We start from the raw sequence: 23,907 nt of genomic DNA on the forward strand, positions 1-23,907 counted from the left end.
ATTCAATAGAAAATTAAGTAACTATTCGTATCCCGTATCTCAAGTGCACGATGTAAACTATAGGCTAATGTAAACTAGCCATTCACGCGGCGCGCCACATTTCGCTGATTCAGGTGACAGAATATGTCGAATAAATACTTATTTCTAAAATCAGGATTCCCGCGAGCACCTTTTGGTCTCGGGATCGGACGTTATGTCTGTCAATTACAGAGAATAACTTTAAAGTTTTGCAAAAACCGAGGTTCAAGCAAGGGAATAAGGTGATTCTAACCTATACTCATTTGTAAACGTTTTCTACACGATATTTAAAATTAACATTTTTCTTTTTCTTTTCTTCTTAAATCAATATTAAATTTTTTTTTTATAGAGGCTTCATAGAACATGATCTAGTTAATTATGCAAAAGAAAATCCAGGAGTTGTAGTATATGTTAAACCAAGAAGACACAGGCAACCAGTTATAGTAGCTGAATATTGTACGTTTGTATTCATCCATGGAACATTATCTATATTTAAAATCTTATTAATGTAGTGCTAATATATTTTTCCAGTGAATGGCGATAGACAATGGACGGAGATTGCTAATTATAGCCGGGAAGATGTTATAAAATGGATGGAATTGTTACGAACGCAGTTTCATAATGGTCCTTCGTTGAGATTGCGTAAACTATGGCACACAGAATTCCCATCGATTCAGGGACCATGGACACCATTTACTTTTAGAAATCCTATGTTAAACCTGTCTCAGTTTCCTAATGTAATTATGTTTTTATCCAGAAACAGATTTTTTTTTTCATTTTGTATCAAGATTTTTTATTTTGTAAGGAATTAGTTATAAAAAAATTATATATAACTTTATAAAATATATTGACATATTTCATTTTATTTGTAGAAAGAGCTTGGTACATCTGTTAAACTTGGTCCCACAGCAACGGAACAACTTGTCGAATTATTCAAGGCTCAGCAGTTGGCTGATAATGCAGTTGATTCCTGCCAAAATGTTGAAGAAACTTCTATACATGTTCAAAGAACATAATATTTTAAACAATTTTAATACAGTTCTAATTTTTAATTTATAGTATGTATATAAATATATATAATGTAAAAAATATTTTTGTAGTATTTCATAATGTTCAAAATCGAGACGTAAGAAGTCTTACAAATGGTTTTCTTTAAAATCGAAATATGACATCTTTTCAAAAAATGTCTAAGACGTCTTATGTCTCGTTTTCGATCATATTATTGTCCGAGATGTGTTGTTATAATCAGAATTGCAGCAACTGAGTCCGCATTTGTTGGCAACTTGATGCCTTCACGGTATGACAACTCTGGTAGCAACTTGCGAGCAATTTATCTACAATTTTAAAATCGTCATCGTCAAAATTCGTACTAATACTGTCATATTACAATAATATATAAAATAAGACAATGCTGTTATATTGCGACAATACAAGATAATATTAATGCGATTATCTTGCTATTAAACTATTAGCAATATGTATATGTTATTATGGCTAGCATATTGCTACAATGTCGGTAAATTCAAAATCGTTCAAAACAAATCTATGAAAAGTTGCCGGCATCATAAAAACGGGATTCCACGGCCCATGGCTCAGTATGGCTGATCATGATCGGTCTTGACTCGTCTCGTCACAGAATCAGTCCCGAAATTGATATAAAAAGATTAAAATCATAGTCGCATAGAGGCTTTTTAAGCTATGACGAGCTACACCGAGCTGAGCCGTGTTGTGAGAATTTTAGATTTGTGCGAATGTTTTGAGACACGCTTTACTGTCTCTTTATGTCATTTAGTTTTGCTTGAAAGTGATGGTAAGTAGAAAATTCTTTAGCAGAATAGATTATTTGTCATAAGGATATAAACACTATTAAATGTACACTCATAGAGTAGTTTTAACAAATTTACGACATACGCTGCATTGTATTATATTTTTTGCACATTTTTCACGTGCTAATACATGTCCGCATGGCAAAAATGTTATTTGTAGATTTATATCATAGAAAATTTTACGTAAATTTTTATCATCGTCGCATGGTTTTTTTTTTTTAAACTAGCTGAGCTCTAAGAGCTTTCGTTGACAATATTCTCATTCTCATATATTTGCATTTTCTCAAATTCCTTTTATTGTATATTTCACAAATGCAATTAGTATGAGAAAAAGCTTTATTTTTAGTATTTTTATTATCTTATATTCATAGTGTATATTAAAAACGTTAATTTTTTATATATGTGCATATATGAAAATTTCTTGTTATAAATCTTTTTTAATCTCTCTTAAATCATAAAATAAAACTAATTTAACTTTTAAAAAGATCCTAAAACAAAGACCGAACTTGATCGATGTCAATAAAACCATGGTAGAATAAAATCATGAGTAAAAAACTTTAATGCTAAACTAAAAATATATCAATAAAAAAGCAATAAAGTCAGGAAAGGCCCCTTAACAACTAATTAAGAAAAAGATAAACATGATTTTAATTCACCGTGGATCCAGGTGTTGCAGAAATTCATCCCTAATGAAATTATCTTTACTATATTTTTTGTGTGTATTTTAATTCTAAAAAAAATTGCAATCCGTAAGACCAGAAGATTCAAAGATTTATTGCGGAATAGTGATAAAATAGAACGGCTTCAGGATCCATTTATAACAAATTTTTGCTAACTCTGTAGTTAGATATATATGTAGAAGATATATTCATAAGATATATGAAAGATATATAATATGCAACATATGTATACGTATATATGAAAGATTTAGGATAATACACAAGAATCGTCTGATTTTTTCTGTTGGAACTTTTTCTTTTGAATTTGTGCATTGACCGGTACAAAATAATTGGATCTGTACCTTTCTTGTGAAGTACTTGGTGTTTTCTGCAAAAAGAGAAGTTATAATCGCGTTGTAGATATTGTATTACATTCGCTTTCGCGCGCATTATTAATTATTAATCTGTCTTTAATTATCATTACCGTCTGTTTAGGTTGAACATTTGCACCTCTATTAGGTAAATCGGAATTTGTCCCGCCTGGTTGAATTAAATTCGTATATGAATGACTGTACTCTGTAATAAATAATAACGTTTTTTTTTATTATTTATTACTATTTAGTTCAATTTAGATAAAAAATTATTTTTTACACTTTTGTTATATAACATGAACACAAATAATTACGAAATACGCACGTGTATTTTTGGGCAAATATGTTGGGTAATTCGTTGTATTAATGTAATTTAAATTTGTTGTCGGAACATCAGGAAAAATCTAAAAAAATATTTTGTTTATTTAATCCATTTTAATATGTAGTCAGGAGAGACATGAGGAATAAAATACCGTTTTATTAATTGAATCCTTAGTTATAACTTCGAAATCTGCTTGATTATTCCATTTATCATTATTCTACAACATAAAATGATCTCTATGATACTTAATGTTTTGAAACGATGCCTATACTATTATCCGTAACAGGCACTTTATTTCTTTTTGCCTTAAAATATTGTCAGATTTTAATATCTTTTAATATTGAAAGAAATCATTCTCTCTCAAGTTTTTGTTTCAGTGTATGTATGTACAGTAATACAATGCATAAAAAAATACATATTGTTAAAAATATTTTGTTTTATTAGTCATATATATGTAAATAGAACAAAATCATATCTTATAAATGCAACATTATCTTTACATAATTATACATATATATATATTGTGTTATATATAAATTATTTAGATATTAGTCTTATTAGATTTATCTTGTCTTATTATTTAGATTAGTTAGTTATCAATATCTATACATTATATCTTAAACATGCATGTACGGAACAAATTGTAAATAACAATGCTAATTTTATTTAGTTTTCTTTTGATTATTTACCTTTGAGTTCAATTTTGTTTGTTGCGCTGTTGGATCCAGTAAATTTTTATTCATCTACAATATTAAAGAACACAATATTATAGAATTATAATGCAAATGATCATGACAACACATTTTAATAGTCAAGTTGATAAGTCTTCGATATTTTCAATCAATATATATTTTATTTTGAAATAATTTATTACCTTATTCATCTTAAATTTAAAACCTTTGCAGCATTGGGTAAAGTGATTTATGTCACCACATTTTGTGCACTTCGATCCCCAAGCAGGACACTTCCCATGTGGATGCTGCTCATCACATCTCCAACAGACTCTCTTTACAATATTATCTGATGGTTTTGATATAACACTTGAGTCTGCCCTCGTTTCTTTAGTAACTTGTTTCATTTTTTCCGTATTAATGTTGTAGTCGTGGTAAATTGCCACTAACTTCGACAAATCTAAATTGTCTGCTTCGAAAAATTTTTTACGCAATATTTTATCATGAGTTTCAAGAATGATTTTGTCTCGTATCATGCTATCTAGCATATCGTTAAAATTGCAATTTTTAGCTTTTTCCTGTAAATAACAAAGATTTCAATACACACACACACGCACACACACATTTGTGTACGCGCGTGTGTGTACAATATACAATAAAAATATACATCACAAATACCACGTACTTTTAAAATATTTATATATTGTTCAATAGACTCATTTTGCTTCTTTGCTCTTGTAAAAAAATTGTATCGTTCAACCACCTCTTTTTTTGGTGGATTAAAGTAGTTTTCAAGTTTTTGAATCAATATATCCATATTATCTTTATCTTCCACATTGTCAAAAGAAAAATTTTGTATTGCATCAATACCAACTTTTCCAATCCGATTTTTTAAAAGATTTGCGCGGACTTCATTAGGTTTATCAATATACCCAGTTAAATTCATGAATATAATAAAATCTTCTTTCCAGCTTTGCCAGTTGCTGGCCATATCGCCATCTATTGTTAAAGGATCTGGAGCACGAGCATGTACCTCCATGATAAACGCAAAGCTTACTAGAAAAAAAAAAACAAAAAGAAAAATACAATTAATTAATCTTTTTTCAAATTATAAACTTTGATTTATTCTCTAAATTTGTATCAGATTGTACAGATTAAAAATACAAAATACAAAATAATTTTTACAAGATCTTTTACAAAAAATGTAAATGCTCAAGTAAAAATTATAGAAAAGAACAAAATTCTTACATTGATATAAAGAAGGAAGAAAAAAATTATCAAACATAAAAAAATTAATATTTTTGTAATTATGGAAAAGTAAGTTTATCCATGTATATGCAAAGATTTTTCCATTGTCTAAAAAAATGCTAACAGGTGTAAATAAGGCTTTTCATGTTATCATTTACGAAAACAATATTAAGTGCATCAACGATACAAATTTACTACGCTGTGTTTGTACTTTTTGCATGCACTTACGAGTAAATTTGACACTTATATGGATAATTAATTATGTTTAATTTTACAATTATTTTATATTTATTTTTAATATTTAATTTTACAATTTTATTATTATATATTTAATTATAACATTAATAAAATATGTTAGAAATATCTTAGCATTAAAATGATAAAAGTTATGATAAATGTTCACTTTAGGGGAGGCCTGTCCGACGATCTTGACCTTCACGTATGTTGTCAAGGTCATGACTTTGAGTAATCTCCAACAAGCCATCGCTTGTTATCGATTAAAAAATAAATAACAAAAAAAGTTTGAAAAAATAACGTTTTATTTCGTCTATATATAATATTAAAAACTGTTCTATATATACTTTTCTTTGTTTACGTAATAGTTTTTTTCTACGCGAAGGGAGTTCTATCCTACCTCTCCCCTTGCTCTTACAAGTCGCCTCGCGTGAAAGTCATACGTTCCTGAAGCAGGGGAAAAGGAGATGTGGGATGAAACTCACATCACATGGACAGTCGTAAAATATATTTTAAAGCAAAAAATTTTTATTTTACATAGTAGAAAGAGACATCATTTTTCAAACTCTTTTGTTAATAACTTTTTAATGGTTAATAAGCTAAAACTTGTTGGATTTCTCAGCGTCATGACCTTCACAACTATAATATAGTAAATTTAATTAAGACATTCTTTATTGCTGAAGAACAATAAAAGAACTTGAAAATATATTAACCCTAGCTATACACACTGGGATCCCAGAAGTGCAATAAATCAAGATTTTTTCATGTTTCTGAACTTTTCTTTTTCTTTGAACTAATGTATCTCGAAGTTCCTTAATTCTATTGACTTACACATCATGAATTTATTCCTTAATCAATTCTCCATTGATTAAAAAAAAATTATTTGAAATATGTCCACTTTTACGGAAGTTACGATTACAAATAAAATATGGGTCCCAGGGAGTGTGTATATCAAAGGTAAAAAAAAAAGTGTGTATAGCTAGAGTTAACTATATTTATAAGTAAGACGTATATTTATAATTATTTCTATTAATTTTATTATATACATATACATATACAGGATATCTGCAAAGAGAAATCAAACTTATATGTTAACGAGATTGAGTAGATGGAAAAAGTTTATATAGAACTTACGTTCAAAAATGCTTAATTAGGAAGTAAATAAATATTAAAAAATTTATGAGTAATATTTATTTACTACAATATTACTTCTTGCAAGTAGAAATTGCAAAAAAATTTGGTAATATTACTCAAGTAGCACGTTTACAAAGCGTTAAAAAAGTGTTGAAACAGCGCATGTAAGCGCTTTTTTTAGTGCTGTGCAAGCGCTGTTGTGCTACTTAGTAGTTTGACGAATGAAAGCTTGCATTCTTTTAGAGAGGATAAATTTTGAAATGAAACAAAAATGGACAAATTCACTAGATATTGGATTAATGAAATTATAAGTATTCTAGTGAATATGCTCACTTCTATAATTTTCATCTTATTTTAAAATATACAATCGATTTCCTCTGGAAGACAAATATTTTTAAATATTTACTGACTATGATATTAGCGATTGATAATATTTGCTATAAGACTATTCATTTTCTAGGTAAAAGTATAATCCAATGTAAAACTATCCAATCAACACAAAGAAAACTTTCAACAGTTGCAAATTAAACATTCTACTGAACATGGCCAATGACTATCAAATTCTATCAAATACTTCTATTGTGCTACAAATACAGTAGTAAATGTATATTCTGTTTATAAATCTTTGAATGTTATAACTTTCTAATAAAGTATTTTGGATATATGGATTACATAAAATATTTTTTCTATACGTGTTAGTCATCAATGGCTGCGTCAGCAGAAAGAGCTGCATTATACTGTACAAGCTGCATTGTACTGTATAATATTGATTTTTGCATCTGGGGTGCTATTCTGTAACTTTCTGTACACGTCTACCGATAGTTGTCGATATGCTTTGCAAAGCTTTTTTACTATACAAAATATACGCACAAAATACATAACGACATCAACAACTATCGACAGGTGTGTACAGAAAGCTATAGAATTGCGTCCTTGGATACACAGAATGCTAATTTAAAACAAAAATAGTGTAAATTCAAACAAATATACATAAAATTCCAATATATATAAATATTTATAATTTTTTAAAGATATATAATTAAATACGCCATATTTAATTTTGTGTCTGGAATGATTAACGTAGCATACAATCTCTACAATGATCATTCTTCTAACGAGTTTTTAATGTACTTACCTGATTGTTGGAAATAAGATTTCGCTTATTCGATGCAGAATATTTAAATAAGTGTATAAAGCTCGGCTGTGAATAAAAATGTACTCGCTACTTTCCAGCTATCCGTCCTTGACTGGCGACGACAGATGCAGAAATATCAGATAACGTAATCATCGGTATTGTACCAACCTATGTGTGCAGTAAAATGTTATTACACACGGGTATTCCCCACGCACACATATGTATATCATCATGGGTGCGTTCAAGTTGACAAAGCGACTAGCCTACTCGCCGAGCAAGTGAACATAATTGGTTGTTACCTATAGATCCACCCAATCATATTCGATCGCTCGTAAGCATGCTTAGGTCTGGTCTACAATTAGTCGGAAGACGTTGTCGTATGTTGTGTGCACATAACCTTTATTTTTCGTGTCGACTGTCGATGTCGGCTGCTGGGCGTTGTTTGGATTGATCAGGTTCCATCTTTTATGACTAACGACATCCGACAACCGTCAATCGATTTAATTGTATACGAAGTCTTAGCCGTTTTGGGCTTACAACGATGTTAGCGCGCTAACATGCTATAATTTACGTCACGCATACTATAAAATTTTAGAGATAAAAGTGCGCTTTTGTCAAGAAAAAAGCACGTTTTGAATACGGGCCTTGAACTCGCCCTATGATATATAACTTTGTTCATTTAAAGATGCCTTTTCATGCAACGCTGAAACGATCGTTTTTTAGCACCAAGAAATATCAAACCTAACCTTTGTAATCTGTAGCGAGAAGACACAATAGATTTTTGCCGTATATATCAGTGGCCTAGTTTCCACCGAGGATTTAAACCGGATCAGAATGTAAAAATCAACCAACAAACAAAGCCGTAGGGTGAACACAAATAAAACGAGCGTCAAGCGTTTTAGCGTCGCGTGAAACCTCCTTTATGCCTGTTTCCATCAATGTAGATTTTAACTTCAATCTTGGTTTAACTTAGGTGGAAGGGATAACATGGTAGTTTAAAAGCATCTCTCTCTCTCTCTCTCTCTCTAAATCTTTGCCGTCTCTGTCTATGAATGTTGTATCAAAGGAAAAAGGCTACCAACTGTGAAACGCTAAACATGGAGCAATATTCATAGTCCGTTTTTATTTTAAAATGCTAATACAGTCCTCGAATTGACTTATGACATCTTAAGATTGTACTTAAGACAATCTTAAATAGAAGAATCGATTATGAATACCAATTTATTTCGCGTCATGAAATTGGTACTGATAAATTAGTGCTGAAATTGATACTGAAATTGATATGGATGAGGGAAGTAAATTTTACCCCTATAACCGATTTTTTACCAATCAGCGCTCTGTGCTAAAGCGTTGTTGCCTGTATGAGGATTCGGGCTAAAAATGGACTTGCTGAGGACTTATTACAATTCTTTAGATTAAATGAAAATTACAAAAATGAGCAAATCTTACTAGATGTTAATCAATGAAGTTATAAATATTTTAATAAATTCAATTCACTTTCGTAATTTTCACCTTTTTTCAAGAATCGATAGATTTTTTAAGAATCGAAAGATAATAAGCTCCTTGGATTTACACTAAATCCGACGTGCGTCGTATAATGCTCTGCAACCAATCAAAAAACAGAATTTTGCTTCGTATCATCGATACAAAATAAAATTCTGTTTTTTGATTGGTTGCAGAACGTTGTACAACCAATCAGCCCTCTTCCGCATTTTTTTATCCTGCATGTCTTTCCCATGATTGGCTGTTCGAATCACGCATCCTCTGTCCCGCACGCTGATTCTCGTATCGTGTGATTTCACCCTTATTGTACAATGCATGTAAGGCTTAAAACACTTATTGTAAATCCGGATTAATAGCAGTAGCATAATAGAACAGCCAATTAAATTTGGGTTCGAATTCATACTTCTACTGCGCATTCGCGGGAACGTTACAGCTTATATTTTTACACCATGGTTAAGTGGATATGATTTTTACTCTATCCCTTTTCTCTCTTTAACATCTCGTTTCCCTCTTTATCGTCATGTTGTATAGATTTAGTTGCACCAATGCCACTTTGACTTTAAACGAGACTTAAAACTCTATCTGTCTCGTTTTAAAGCCAAAAAGAGACAGAGACAGAGTTTTGAACCTCGCTTAAAATCAAAGTAACGTTGATGCGATCGGGCCTTATTTGTTGAAAACGAGTCTGTAGGATCTACGGGCATTTGCGCCGTTTGCGCCGTTCGCGGCGGCGTTTGGCAATTTAACAGAATTTAACTGCGTTGGACGTTCAGTTCGGTGGCTTGCGAAGGCTAAGCAAACTGGCGACACGATCGGAACAATTGGTAAATGAATGCGGTTTAGCCTCGTATGTATTGTAGGTACATGTATTCGCTCGTGGTTCATTCGCATGACGCCTGGCTGGAGCCGCTGGAGCACCGAGCAGGAGCAACGCGAAGGCGACTGGCGAACAACGTGATCGGTGGTTCGTCGACGTGATCAAACGTGATGACGTCAGATCTCGGAGCATAGGCTGTACAGGCCGAGGAGGAACGCGTTTAAAGCCGAGTAGGGCGTGAAATCGTGCGCTCGTTCTCTCGTGCGTCGCGTCGCGTCGCGTCGGCCGTCGCGTCGGATGGAAGTATGTGCGAATAACAGCGCGCGCGCGCGGCCCTTTTATTCACGGGATAATTATGTTCGGTGCTGTTTTAACGTGATCGACTGTGAATAGTGTACCATGTTCCGCTGCATTCCAATTTTTAAAGGGTGTAACAGGCAGGTGGAATACGTTGACAAGCGTCATTGCTCTCTGCCATGCGTCCCCGACGATATCCTGCGATACTCGAGGAGTTTGGAGGAACTTCTACTAGACGCGAATCATATTCGTGATCTACCTAAAGTAAGCGACAAAGACCTTCTTTCGTCTTCCTTAAGCGGCTTTAATCTTCCTTTTTTTCTTTCTCCATCTCGCACACGTACATGACAAGCACGCGCCATCCTCGTCCTACCGTTGCATTGTATATTTCCTAATGTATTAATCACCGCCGTACCAAGGATTGTGTTAAACGGCTTGTACGTGTGTCTGTCTCTTTTCGCTTTGTGCGAAAGCCAGTCGATCGAGAACCTCTATCTATAGGTCGATGTCGTGTTTTTTTTTTCAGAATTTCTTCCGACTCCAGAGGCTACGAAAACTTGGCCTGAGCGACAATGAGATACATCGTTTGCCACCAGACATTCAAAATTTCGAAAACCTCGTCGAGTTGGACGTGTCCAGAAATGGTGAGAAGCATGTTAGATTGTAATAAAAAAAAAAAAAAAAAAAAAAAAAAAAAAAAACATTTTTGAAGCTGCTTTATTTGCGCTCGAGATAACTGTAATACCGGAGCATGAACGCCGCTAGGAATTCCAACAATTAATCGTAATTAATCTTATTGGAAGAGCCTCGTTAACAATATCTCACGTTCTATGTCGTCGCGATGTCGTTTTTATCGTTGACACGCTACTTTTTCTTCGACTATGAAAGATTTGCTGATTGGATTTGACTGTTCTTTAAGAGGAAGAAGAAGAAGAAGAAGAAGAGCGAGTCCATAAGGACACGAGTATTAAGGAGCGTATTTCAGCGGTGAAGAAGAGAATTGTGTAAAAAGCGTAGCCGTCGGCTTGATCTATGAAGGCAAAGATTATTGAAAGAGAATCTCGTTTATCGTACTTTCAATACTGAGAACGCGGCAACGCCGTTTGGCCGTGCGTTAATGAAACCTGTATAACGGTGTATTTTCTTTCGCTTCCTCTCGTCGTTGCCTCCACCGATCCAATCCACTCCAATCCACCGTAGTCGCCGTAGCGCGTCATCGTGCTACCCATTGCTACCGTCGCCACATCCACATCGCATTAACCCGAACTAAGCCGAGCGAAGCCGAGTCGCCCCGCCTGTCACTGGCGCCTATCGTGAATATTTTTTTTTCAACATATTTATTTCTTATTTCTTTCTCGTTCTACCTGCCGTTGTCTCCTTCGCCTCTCTTGCCAAGGAAAACCGAGGAAAGACTGATAAAATGAAGAATCTCTCACGAATTACTATGTATTTGTAACACGGCGAGTTGATATTTTTGGGTCTCGCCAGGTAGAAATACATATATCAACTTGTTTACGCGCGCATACATATGTGTGTACGATGCGTGTACGTAGAAAGAATGTCGGAGAAAAAGAGAGGTGAAGCGGGACGAGACGACGGGAAGAGGGAGTGACATTCCGATTATGATAAGAAAAAATTAGTAATTTTAAAGATCACATACAGTGGGTACAAAAAATATTCGTAGAAATATTACAGAGAAAATATTTTTTGAGAAAACTTTATTTTTAAAAAGTAAATATTATCCACAGCGAGAAACGTGTCATCGAATTGATATCGAATCGATGGTTTCACACACCAATTCGAATTCGACGTTTAATTAACGATCATTTCTTGTTGGATAATTAACAATTTATTCGTGAAGAATAAAATAGACTGTAGGTTTCTTAAAATTGTATATACCAAAATGATGTGTATTAATTATACAAAATATATTATCCGAAAAATGAGCGAAGATTAAAAATTGTATTGTTTTGAATGCTCAAAAAGTATTCGTACAGACGAGGAATTTAGCTTCTAAAATCGGAAATACATGCGAAGCTCATTCATTTATATTAGAATAGAATGTATTTATTGTTTAAAATTGCTAATTAATGTTTATTTTCTACAAATGAGGCTTTTTTTTATAATGAATTCCCTTGTACGAATACTTTTTTGCTCTGTATGTGATAATTTTTTTTTAAATATCTAGTTAAACAGTTTTTCGTTCCTAAAATTTATTTGGGTCAACTGATACATATGTATCGCGCGTATTGATGGCTATTTACAAGGAAAAAAAAACGCAGTTCTAAGTGTATTCATAAACATATTCCTAAATATTAGAATCATACCGCAAAAATCGAGGATTGCGAAGGAAGATCAGAATTAACATAATTTTAATTTTAATCCGATTCGTCTCGATTGATCGCATTCTAATCTTCAATTCACAATCTTTTCAATGCACAGTTCTCGCTTTCGCGCCAGTGTTCTAGAAATATTTCTCAGTGAACTCTGAAAGAATATTTTTATATTAGATTAGTAACTGTCAATGAGATTGGTTGACCGAGGAAGCGCAACAATTTTATTGACAAGCGCGAGCATGGTCGACCATGCATGCAGTCGTTACGTGTTTTTAACGTTGCTCGAGTATATTTATCAAGCGTAATGTCAAATAGTTTTCACTTTATGTATGTTGTCAAAAGATAACGTAATAAATGCGATACCGCAAAAAAAAGTAGTGGCAAAAATTCAAAAGTAAAAGACTCGTGATCTGTCAGGCCAATCGATCTTAGAATTGAAATTTAATACAAATGTAAATTTTCAGCGAGTAAACGGAGTCTTCCAGTATCTACAGTCATTACAAGTCTATAAGCCAATCACAGAATCGCGTATCAGCGTCTTAAGATATTATTGCACTTAAGACGGTCTTGACCCAGTGATAATATTTTGGTTAAACAATTATGTTGATATTTACTACCACTTTTTCCACCGTACAAACGTAGTTCGTAGTTATCGTCAACTGCAGTCAAGTCGAAATGATAAGCCTTCATTGAAAAGCACAGGCAGATGTATCATATGTATTCTCCTATAGACGATTTCTCATAGGTTGAAAAATCTGTTATTCTCTCTTCACATTGCTTTTTAATTGTGCATTAGGCTTAATTATTACGACTATCGCATCGTATGAATGGGAGCGCGTTGCAATTTCCTATATCTATATAATAGATGGACGCTGCGTGTAGGCATTTACGATCAATTATGTATTGAGAAAGATGTTATGTATTTGGTTCCGTTTACAACAATATCCGTACATTCGTTGCCACTGAGTCATCCGGAATGGTAAACGAGCGCGTGATGAACGATGTAACGCACGACACGCAACAGGATAGAAGGATAGGATAGAACTTCGCTCCACCGTTCGAAGGCGTAAAAAACAAAGATTACGCAATCGCAACAGGTTTCGGATCGAGAAGGTTACCGTTCGATCGAGATAACCGCACTGAACTATGCCTGCACTAGTTCATAGTCGCGTTGTCACACTCGTTGCTGTACCTTACAATCGCGCTTTTCCAATTCTCCTTCGTCTCTCCTTTTTCTCTCTTTCTTGTTAATAATATGGATGTACATTCGATTAAATTTACATTTAAAGTTGTAAAGCTTTCTTACCTAATCGATCCGATATAATTTGACGCTGAAGCTCTAGGCTGTTTCCACTTGAAAAGATATATTTGTAGATGTAAATTTGAATTTTGAAAGTTTTCATACGTATGTTTATGCTCGTTTTATTTAACTCGTAGTTATTTAACGAATGAAATGATTCACCGATTGTTCTCAGGAATTGAGTTAGAGATGGAATGAAACTCATAAATATGTTTTAATAGACAAATCGGAATGAAAGTAGAATGGCGAGAGATTTCTTCTTCTCGTCTTCTCGTCCTTTTATGTAGGTTCTCTCGGCACGCAAACACGACGTGCAATACAGTAACGATCTCCCGTCACCTCTCTGAGGTAAATTACAAAGGCCGAGGGTGGACGTTTCATGCTATTTATAATGTTTATTGCGGTTGCATCAAAAGGGGCCGCTGACTAGTCGCGATGTAGTAGCGTCTGAACATTGACGTCGCTTGCATAAAAAAGGGAAAAGGGCGTAATATGTCCTAGGCTGCCTCTGGACCGTCGCATCTCCATCCACCCATAAATTCTTCTATATAGAATCGATCTCTCTCTCTCTCTCTCTCTCTCTCTCTCTCTCTCTCTCTTTTTCTTCTATAGTGTAAACTCACCGCAGGTCAATACTCGACTTGGCAATTTTTTTCAATTTCAGTGTCTCATCTATTTCCGTAATAAAATATCAAAGAAAATGTCCTCTGGTAAATCATTAATGCAATCATATATTTGTTATAACTATTTCTTTTATAGTTAAATATATTTTAACAACTAATTTAGCAAATAAGTTTTTAAGACATTTGCATATACAACTTAGTTCAAAATTATTTAAAATTGATATTATATAAATTTGTTTTAATATATTTGTAATGAAATATATATGTATATTTATTGTATATCTAATTATAAGCTTTCTTAGTCTAATTTTATAAAACATTCTTAATTGAAAGAATCTCAAGTTTTTGTCGCAATAACGTTACAGTTGCAATTAAAATGACTGCGTGATGAGAAAGTCGACAACTGAAAGAAGTTGTCACGTATTTTTTTTCATAGCGGAATCACGCTTTGTTGTAATTTCCTCTCGTCAGTGTTGCGTTTGACTCTCACGATATGACGGAGTCATTCTGGGTATGAAATACTCGACTTATTTTTTATTTATATATTTTTTTAATGAAATGTTGTATAAGGGAAAATATATAAAATTAGGAAATTTGAAAAGAACGTAAAATTGAGAGAATTTCTTTAGTCATTAATTTTGTGAAAATATCATTAATAATAGACACTCTCTTGAATAAATAATCAGAAAGTTAAAACATATAGCATTGAATTAGCTTTAATCTTGCTCGTTTATTGCACACGCGCAACCGCACGCTTTCTTATATGTGTGAAAAAGAGAATTTAATAATTAAAATTAAACTTACTTTATTTTATAGATATACCAGACATTCCTGAAAATATCAAGAATTTACAAGCACTACAGGTGGCAGATTTCAGCAGTAATCCTATTCCAAGGTTATTCAATTGTTTTTATCTTTCTCCTATTTTTTAATTTAAATAACACTTTACAATATGTGTATATATATGTATATGTGTGTGTATATATATATATATATATTGTATTTCTTCTTTCCTCTCGACAGCGTATTGTTAAGTACTCTCTTTGATCCAAACGCAAAATGTAAATTTTCATTGATTGTTTCTTTCAGGCTTCCAGCAGGATTCGTACAGCTGAGAAATTTAACTGTACTCGGACTTAATGATATGTCCCTTACAAACTTGCCATCTGACTTTGGAAGGTAATATCAAAGTAAACTTTAAAATTATAACATTCTATATATATCAGATATTATTATATATTATAATTTTATTTATTATTTCACAAATTATTGAAAATACATATTTCTCTTGTAGCTTGGAAGCATTACAGTCACTGGAATTAAGAGAAAATTTGCTCAAATCCTTGCCTGAATCGCTCTCCCAGCTTTTAAAACTCGAACGATTAGATCTCGGTGACAATGAGATTGAAGAATTGGTAAGTTTTGCGATTTTTATCGCGAAATTAACAATGCGTGAATGAAAACAATCATATCTTTCAGGATGAATGTTCTCATGATTATTTCTTGTGCATATACACACGCGCACGCTTGTGTGTGTATACATATATATTTGTATAAACTTTTATTCTTACTCTAATAATAGATTCTTATGATATTTTAAGGATAAGGATATCCGCGCATATCAGATTTACATTTTACTTTGATGAATAGATTTTTTTATTATTTGAATTTAATTTTTTTTTTATGATTCGACAGCTTTACATTAATTGATTGAACTAGTTTTAGTTATAAACTTTAGTCGTAAATTAAAAAAAGAAATTAAAAGAAATAATTATGTTTATTATATATTTTCTCTATAGCCTGCACATATAGGACAATTACCAGCACTACAAGAATTGTGGCTGGATCACAATCAATTGCAACACTTGCCACCTGAAATTGGCGAACTGAAAACGCTAGCGTGTTTAGATGTTTCGGAAAATCGTTTAGAGGATCTTCCTGATGAAATTGGCGGGTTAGAATCATTAACAGATTTGCATTTATCACAGAATGTTATTGAAAAGTTACCTGATGGGCTTGGCGAATTGAAAAAGTTAACTATTCTTAAAATAGATCAAAATAGACTTTCTACCCTAAATCCAAATATAGGAAGGTAAGAAATGTGTATAAAATATAAATTTAATTAGATTAACTTAAAAATAAAATATTAGTTGGAAATATAAATTTGTCTATATTTTATGTTTCAGGTGCGAGAATTTGCAAGAGTTAATTCTTACAGAGAATTTTCTTTTAGAGCTACCCTTGTCTATAGGCAAACTTTATAATTTAAATAATTTGAATGTTGATAGAAATAGTCTACAATCTTTACCGATAGAAATTGGTAAGATGATAAAATATATATTTTTTTATTGTGCAATTTCGAATATATGTATAAAAATAACTTTTAAATTATAAGAAAAAAAATTTGAATAATCAGAGCTAATGTCTTTCTGTTCTCTAGGAAATCTGAAGAAATTGGGTGTGCTGTCTTTAAGAGATAATAAATTACAGTATCTTCCGATTGAAGTGGGACAGTGTACTGCTCTTCATGTTTTAGATGTATCTGGCAACAGGTATCTAACTTTTGTAAATTTGCTTCCTACGTAATTAGCATTATTATAATTATCAAATACATAAATATAAAGCAAAATGTAAAAATATTATATGGATAAGATACGCTTATTTATCTTATTAATATTAAATTTTGTTTTACATAGATTACATTATTTACCATATTCTTTAATCAATTTGAACCTGAAGGCGGTATGGTTAAGCGAAAATCAGGCGCAACCTATGTTAACGTTCCAAACAGACGTTGATGAAGAAACAGGACAAGAAGTACTAACATGTTTTCTCTTGCCACAATTGGAATTCCATCCTGATGGTTAGTAATAGCTTTGATTAATCTACTTTGTTGATTTCTCATCTGGAGATTGTTCTATAAATTCTCTTATAAGTTATGTCTAATGATATTTTTTTTTATTTTTTGTTAATAATGTAACACATGATAGCAGATTTAATTAAATTAAGACTTTAATTAAAAATTGTTACAAAGTTATAATACTATATAAATGTAGTACACCCATACACTGATCTGCACGGGGCATGCAAAATAAATAATTAAATATTTTTATCTTTTATTTTGTCTTTTTTCAAAATTTTATCTGGAATATAGTATATAAATTCTGTAACTCGGATATATAAAACTATAAAAATAAATATCTTTAAGTCAAAGTTAAATAAAAAAGGTGGCCATTCTTGTAAAATGATTTACGAGATTTTATCTAATTATTTTGATTTTTATTTATCAATGTATAATTGATGTCATTTTTTTAGATTCAGGTAGATTAGGAATGTTAGTTGGTATGAGAAATGTTCAAGGTTGTGAAATGCGTGAGTTGACGAGTAGCGATGATGAAGGTTGGCAAGAAAGAGAAGCTTCAAGAACGCATTCCGTGAAATTTACTGACGAGCCACCAGAAACTGATAAAGAGGTGCGTTCATTACTTTATAGATTTTTTACGAGCTAGTTTGTATTATTTTTTGTTTTATCTTTTGTTTTTCATTTATTTTGGCAAATAGATTCCATTTATACGTCAAAATACACCACATCCAAAAGAATTAAAAGCTAAAGCGCATAAGTTATTTAGCAAAGGAAAAAGTGAAAGTCGATCAGAATCTACGGATGAACAGGTAAGTCTTACGCTTAATTTATTTCTTGTTTTAGTTGTTAAATTATAGTTTGTCGAAACGAGAGAGAGACTCATATACTGTGCATTCTTAACTTTTATAACGTTCTTAACTGGACTTTATTTTGCATTATCTTGTAAATAATCTAGTTGAAACTTTTTTCAGGATGTTTCTCAAACATTTGGGTTAGATAAAACAGAATCTGAACCACCAATCAATTCTGTAGATGTGCCACAAAGTGTTTCTGAACAAGAGGAATACAATATTGTAGAATGCAATATTGTACAAGACGATCATAAAATGCCAGTACTTGACATTGATGCTGATAGCACAGATACTCAACTTGATAAAGAAGCAAATAATCTGCCCATTCAATCTGTCACGGAATTTCATACGGTAAGTAACTTTTAGAAAACTCTATTTTGTAAATATATAAGTTCATTTATCTTTCATTTACTGTATTCATTTTCAACACAAAGATGCGTAGTGATTAAACAAAATATCTCTGGAAGTATTTATATGCATTGTGTATAACGTATATATATATATTATGATTTACTTTTTACACACACACACACACACACACACACACACACACACACACACACACACACACACAAAAGAATGTAAAATATATATATATATGTACATATGAAATAGAAATATACGTGTGTGTGTGTGTGTGCGTGCGTGTGTAGTCTCTCTATTTTTTACTAAATGAAAAATGTTTTATTTTTGTAGAATGCAAAAACTGAAAATTCTGTCCCAGAATCAAAAGAAAGAGATGAAGAAGAATCTGAAAATGAAGATGTGCAAAGACACGTTGAATTTAGTATTGTAGAAGATGCAAATAACGAAGATGTTTGTGATTCAAATAAACCCAATAAACTTCAACGTAGAGATACTCCACATCATCTGAAAAATAAACGCATTCATACAGCAGTTGATAAAGAAAAAGTTGCTTCTATTATTGCTCAGGTTGATATTTTGTATGTTATTCAAATTTACACATATAATTTTTTTTATTTCTTAAATGTAATAAATATAATAATTATAATAATTACTAACAATTAACTTAACAATTAATATATTTCATTTGGCAATATATTTACATATATACATGCATTTATGAAATCGATAGTAACATTTAACATTTATATTTATAGGCACTTATGAAAAAAGCTGATGAGACTTCTACATCTTTACCATCACAAGTAGAATCTATGGAAACATATGACACACATAGTCAAGGTAAATTTAAGAATTAAATTAAAATAGAATCAGTTTTTCATTACTATTTATTTATAGACACACATACATACAGACACATGTGAGTGCGCGTGCACTCATTTATTCATAAAATAAATTAAACTTTTTTATTAAACAACATTTATTCATTCAGTTCTTATTGAAATTATGATTATTTTATAATATTAATAGATTTGATTATTTAGAAGATTTCTTATTACGTTTATTGATCTATAGAAATTTTGATCGATCTAATAGGAGATTTTAAAGATTTTCTGTATGTATCTTTGAATCATTTTATTACATAGTAGAAGGGAGAATGTGTGATAAGATATATTTCTTATCCTACCTTCGGTCTTATCTGTAATTCAGTTATCAGCGTATCTCTCAATGGTACGCGTTAGAAAATTGATAAATTGTAACAGTATATTTGCTATATATATAATATTTTTATATAAATAAAGTTATTTTATATAAAAATAATAGATTACTTGATATATAATGCCTAGAAGATATAAATGTTTTATTAAAAACAAAAAAATTAGGAAAGGTAAATGTTGACATGCAACAACAAGATGATACATATTTATTAAAAACATTGATAATGACTAATTGAAGGCTTGTTTTAGATGCCACATCTGATATTGAACCAGCGTTGGAAATACGGGAAGAGCAATATGAAATTCATATTGAAAGAACGACAGGTGGATTAGGTTTGTCAATAGCTGGTGGTATCGGATCGACCCCTTTTAAAGGCGATGATGAAGGCATTTTTATTTCGAGAGTTACTGAAGGTAAACATTTGCAAGTGAATAATTTTTAATTTGTTGCATTGATGCCATGTAAACATTTCTATTTTATGATCATGAAATATTTGTTCAGTATCTATATGTTATATGTTCATTTATTTAGGTGGACCCGCAGACCTAGCTGGTTTGAGGATAGGAGATAAAGTAATATCTGTGAATGGAGTATCGGTAGTAAACGTAGATCATTACGATGCTGTGGAAGTATTGAAAGCATGTGGACGTGTACTTGTGTTAGTTATTATAAGAGAAGTTACAAGGATAATTCCGCTATATGAACAGGTATAAAATAATTATTTTATCATTTTTCATTCAAATAATAGCACATTAATTTAGTTGCCAGATAAGATTTTTATTTCAAATAAACATGATTTATATTAATTTTTGTCTGTTATTCTCAGGCACCAACGAGAAAAGATTCCGTATGTTCTAGCTTAAGTACAAGTAGAGCACCAAGTGCAACATCTTACGTTTCATCTACAGCATTGTCACATACTTTAGAAAATGGTGACACATCTATATCTCATGAAACTACAAAGGTAATATATTAGTTATGTTTTTGTGAACATTTTCAAATGTCATAGCTTTTTTGTATAATAATTTAAATTTAACATTTATATAAATACATATTATATATTTTGTAGACAAAAAAGATTCCTGAGCCTATAATGACTGTAAAAGACACTGAACCTATGGTATCCGTTCTCTTTCACACAACATTAATACGAGATCAAAATGGGCTTGGATTCAGTATTGCCGGTGGAGAAGGTTCGCCATCATTTAAGGATAATAGCGATGTAAGTATCTGTACAATAAAACTTATTTTATACTATTATTTTAATTGAGATTACTATCCATTACATTTTTTAGGCAATTTTTATCTCGAGAATAACAGATGGTGGAGTAGCTCAAAAAGATGGCAAATTATTGATTGGAGACAAAGTAATATCTGTAAGTATTTCTTTATCAAATATCCATTACATTAGATAAAATATATATAAATACAAATTAATAATTTTTATATGATTTGTACGCAATTTATAATTTTCAGATTAACGGCGTAGATATGAGAGGAGCAAAACACGAACAAGCAGTGGCTTTACTTACAGGTTTAGAAAGATTTGTTCGATTAGTAGTCGAACGAGAAATACCACTTTCTCAAGCAAATCTTGCTACTGTTGTAACTCCTTCTGAAAAATCGCCACGTGTTATAGGTGCACCAAAACCTTACACAGGCTTGTATAATGCTAATAGTTATATGGCAAATAGACCTGGGTACGGTGGATATCGTCGCTCCATGGATGCTGACAAAGCATTGACACCGAGTCCTACTTCAAAAACACCACCGTCGCCATCGGCATTACCCATAAAATCTGATGAGATGCCTAAAATGAACGGTGTAACTGATTCAGGAAACACTCTGAAGAATGTTTCACCAATATGTCCCAGCCCGACAAGTAATCAAACGTATCCACAACCAGCTCCAAGACATAGTGTTTCACAGACGACGCCTACAAATAATGTTGGTTCTGCAGCTATGACTCCTCATGTAGAGCCTAGACCAGCATCTCCGCAGGAAGACATACAGGTACCGAAGCCAATCACCAACGAGGAATTTCAAGCTATGATCCCCGCTCATTTCCTTCGACCTCCAACATCCTCGCCTTCACCAGACTCCCATCAGGGCCCCATTGTGACAGTGACGATAAAGCAGCCCGATACTTTGCCTGGAGATGTTAATTTTCCTCCAGCTCCTACCACACTTGGTAAAGTTACTGAGACCATCACAAAGAGTACACTCACCGAGACCGTCGTAACTAGAGTGACCGACAACCAGTTGGTGCAACCACTTATTATCGAGGTATGTGCCTGTTAGAGAAGCATCAAATACATTGCACGTGTACTGCCAGTGTAGTCTCATTCCTATGTTATATTTCATTATTTTCATTTTGCTCTTTTATTTCGTGTTGTTTGCATTTACTGTCTTATTAAAATTTTGTTTAATTTTTCATTACATATGGAACTAGTTTATGCACGATTTATGCTAAAAGCTTTTATTTATATTTTTACTTTTTATATATTCAAATTATACTTGTCAAATGGTATTTTAATTTTTTACATTTAGTTTTTTGACGGCTTGCGATTTGAAATAACTAAATTTGTTTAAAATGACAATCAATGTTCAAATTGATAAAATAGATATTTTTAAATCCTACAACACTTATTTTAACATTCTAAATTTATTTTATTTCAAGTATAGAAAGTGCAAGAAAGTAAAAGAAACGAACTAAAAGAATTTATTTATATCTTTATTCCTTTTATATATTGTCGTTTTTCCTATGACTTTTTCCTTAGCTTTTCCATTTGCATAATTAAAACTCCTGAGTAGTCGGGCTATGCCCATATTGAATAGTGATGTCATACGTGAAAAATAACATATTAATTTTTGTTACATTTTACTTGTAAATCAAGACAATTTGGTTAAAATAAAATTATTTTATAGTAAAACATTTGGGTTGAAGCTATTCCCGCGAATAGTCAGTAAATAGTCGTGAAAGGTGGTAAAAAGCACATGAAGTGCTTTTACTCAATGCGCATACTTAGCTTATTTTTAATTGTGCCTTTTATGACTATTTAATGACTGTTATTAGGGCTCTGTTCAGATTTTTCGAGTGCCACTTAGGTATTCCATCCTTGTTTACTGCATGTTAAACAAGGACACCCGGAGAGGGAATCCGAATACGCCCCAGGGTAGGAAGAATAGTTTTGACCTATTTTTACACAAACGTTTTAAAGCAATCTTATTATTTCATTTTATCAAAATTGCCTTTATTTACAAATGCCATGTAATAAAAATATCTAAAAATTAAGTGTTATTTCTCGTTCATGACATTACGCTTCTGTGTGGCTGCTGTGATTATTTAGAAGTCTTAAAGACATAACTGAGATATATTTCAATAAATATTTACATACAGTTGCGTTTTAAGAAAGGACAATTATGGAAATATTATCTCAGAAAATGAAAATTGTAGACTGCATTATTGTTATTTTATACATATTTGAATACGTATATCTTTTAACTGATTTTTTTATATGTATATGTGAAATTATTTAATTATATTTCTCTCTTATGTCTATTTTTCTATGTTTTCATAAAATTATCTGAAAATATATGTTAATGGGATGATCTTAGAATTAATTTTGATAACTATCAACGGACTATGATAATCTCAATGTACTTATCTTCTGCTATGAGAATAGGTAAGTAGTGTAACGATTTGTCTTGTTTTTGATCATTTTTTAATAAAATGGAATAGTAAAGTGGAGAAGTATCGTTGTCACTGTTTTATTTAAATAAAAAGTATATAATAATCCATAGCTTGTTCTATCCTTCTCTCACACACTAAATATTATACACTCTAAACTTTTATCCCCGTTATATCTTTGCACTTTACAAAATTAAAACTTTTATTTGAATGTATAACTAATTTAGGAATTATGTTATTTAGGACGTCGTCCTTGTCAAAGAAGGTTCCTTAGGTTTCAGTATCATAGGAGGAACTGATCATTCGTGTACGCCATTCGGTGCAAAAGAACCGGGAATTTTTATATCTCACGTAAGTCTTTAGCCTTATTTTAATTAAACAGTAAAATTTATATTATTTTATATATATATATATATATATATAT

General features: G+C 31.8%; 3 protein-coding genes across 11 annotated transcripts in view; 2 read left to right on the plus strand and 1 right to left on the minus strand.

The window, feature by feature from the left end:
- The first annotated feature begins 74 nt into the window (after window positions 1-74).
- LOC108747181 (39S ribosomal protein L43, mitochondrial) lies at window positions 75-1,051 on the plus strand. The gene is made up of 4 exons (XM_018484502.1): window positions 75-260; window positions 368-474; window positions 550-755; window positions 891-1,051. The coding sequence occupies exons 1-4, from the start codon at window positions 124-126 to the stop codon at window positions 1,032-1,034; spliced, it is 594 nt and encodes a 197-aa protein (XP_018340004.1). The 5' UTR covers window positions 75-123; the 3' UTR covers window positions 1,035-1,051.
- Window positions 919-8,018, minus strand: LOC108747176. 2 transcript variants are annotated; one of them, XM_018484493.1, is made up of 10 exons: window positions 7,918-8,018; window positions 7,619-7,786; window positions 4,553-4,923; window positions 4,071-4,445; window positions 3,886-3,939; window positions 3,348-3,413; window positions 3,200-3,278; window positions 2,988-3,079; window positions 2,866-2,891; window positions 919-988 (listed from the first exon to the last, which is right to left on the minus strand). In XM_018484493.1, the coding sequence occupies exons 3-10, from the start codon at window positions 4,904-4,906 to the stop codon at window positions 952-954; spliced, it is 1,083 nt and encodes a 360-aa protein (XP_018339995.1). In that variant the 5' UTR covers window positions 4,907-4,923; window positions 7,619-7,786; window positions 7,918-8,018; the 3' UTR covers window positions 919-951. The 2 variants fall into 2 exon arrangements, with proteins under 2 accessions (XP_018339995.1, XP_018339994.1); XM_018484492.1 differs by lacking the exon at window positions 919-988 and having other exon boundaries at window positions 2,610-2,891; window positions 7,918-8,017.
- Window positions 8,019-9,893: 1,875 nt separating this feature from the next.
- LOC108747158 (protein lap4) overlaps window positions 9,894-23,907 on the plus strand; it is a 31,383-nt gene continuing 17,369 nt past the window's right edge. For 6 of the 8 annotated variants that reach the window (XR_001939221.1, XM_018484438.1, XM_018484437.1 and 3 more), the window contains exons 1-21: window positions 9,894-10,499; window positions 10,762-10,879; window positions 15,311-15,389; window positions 15,584-15,673; window positions 15,789-15,909; window positions 16,294-16,586; window positions 16,681-16,814; window positions 16,935-17,046; window positions 17,191-17,357; window positions 17,810-17,967; window positions 18,056-18,166; window positions 18,329-18,559; window positions 18,905-19,141; window positions 19,330-19,414; window positions 20,041-20,205; window positions 20,324-20,499; window positions 20,619-20,756; window positions 20,862-21,014; window positions 21,088-21,168; window positions 21,269-22,078; window positions 23,727-23,834. Coding sequence is in view for 7 of the 8 variants with exons in the window: in XM_018484438.1 (XP_018339940.1) it covers window positions 10,338-10,499; window positions 10,762-10,879; window positions 15,311-15,389; window positions 15,584-15,673; window positions 15,789-15,909; window positions 16,294-16,586; window positions 16,681-16,814; window positions 16,935-17,046; window positions 17,191-17,357; window positions 17,810-17,967; window positions 18,056-18,166; window positions 18,329-18,559; window positions 18,905-19,141; window positions 19,330-19,414; window positions 20,041-20,205; window positions 20,324-20,499; window positions 20,619-20,756; window positions 20,862-21,014; window positions 21,088-21,168; window positions 21,269-22,078; window positions 23,727-23,834 (3,729 nt within the window). In the remaining variant the exon portion in view is untranslated. The remainder of the gene's footprint in view (window positions 10,500-10,761; window positions 10,880-15,310; window positions 15,390-15,583; window positions 15,674-15,788; window positions 15,910-16,293; window positions 16,587-16,680; window positions 16,815-16,934; window positions 17,047-17,190; window positions 17,358-17,809; window positions 17,968-18,055; window positions 18,167-18,328; window positions 18,560-18,904; window positions 19,142-19,329; window positions 19,415-20,040; window positions 20,206-20,323; window positions 20,500-20,618; window positions 20,757-20,861; window positions 21,015-21,087; window positions 21,169-21,268; window positions 22,079-23,726; window positions 23,835-23,907) is intronic. The other 2 variants (XM_018484443.1, XM_018484441.1) reach the window with 2 other exon arrangements.

This window comes from Trachymyrmex septentrionalis, unplaced genomic scaffold, assembly GCF_001594115.1.
Source record: "Trachymyrmex septentrionalis isolate Tsep2-gDNA-1 unplaced genomic scaffold, Tsep1.0 scaffold196, whole genome shotgun sequence".
NCBI lineage: Eukaryota > Metazoa > Arthropoda > Insecta > Hymenoptera > Formicidae > Trachymyrmex > Trachymyrmex septentrionalis.

Bases quoted from the DNA above. Each gene is read 5' to 3' on its own strand.
- LOC108747176 (XM_018484492.1), bottom strand. From the start codon at position 4,906: ATGGAGGTACATGCTCGTGCTCCAGATCCTTTAACAATAGATGGCGAT. The intron at 3,279-3,347 runs GTATTTTATTCC...ATATTTTTTTAG, and splicing joins AGGATTCAATTAATAAAACG to ATTTTTCCTGATGTTCCGAC. The intron at 3,080-3,199 runs GTGCGTATTTCG...TATTTATTACAG, and splicing joins ATATTTGCCCAAAAATACAC to AGTACAGTCATTCATATACG.
- LOC108747181 (XM_018484502.1), top strand. From the start codon at position 124: ATGTCGAATAAATACTTATTTCTAAAATCAGGATTCCCGCGAGCACCT. The intron at 261-367 runs GTGATTCTAACC...TTTTTTTTATAG, and splicing joins GGTTCAAGCAAGGGAATAAG to AGGCTTCATAGAACATGATC. The intron at 475-549 runs GTACGTTTGTAT...ATATTTTTCCAG, and splicing joins AGTTATAGTAGCTGAATATT to TGAATGGCGATAGACAATGG.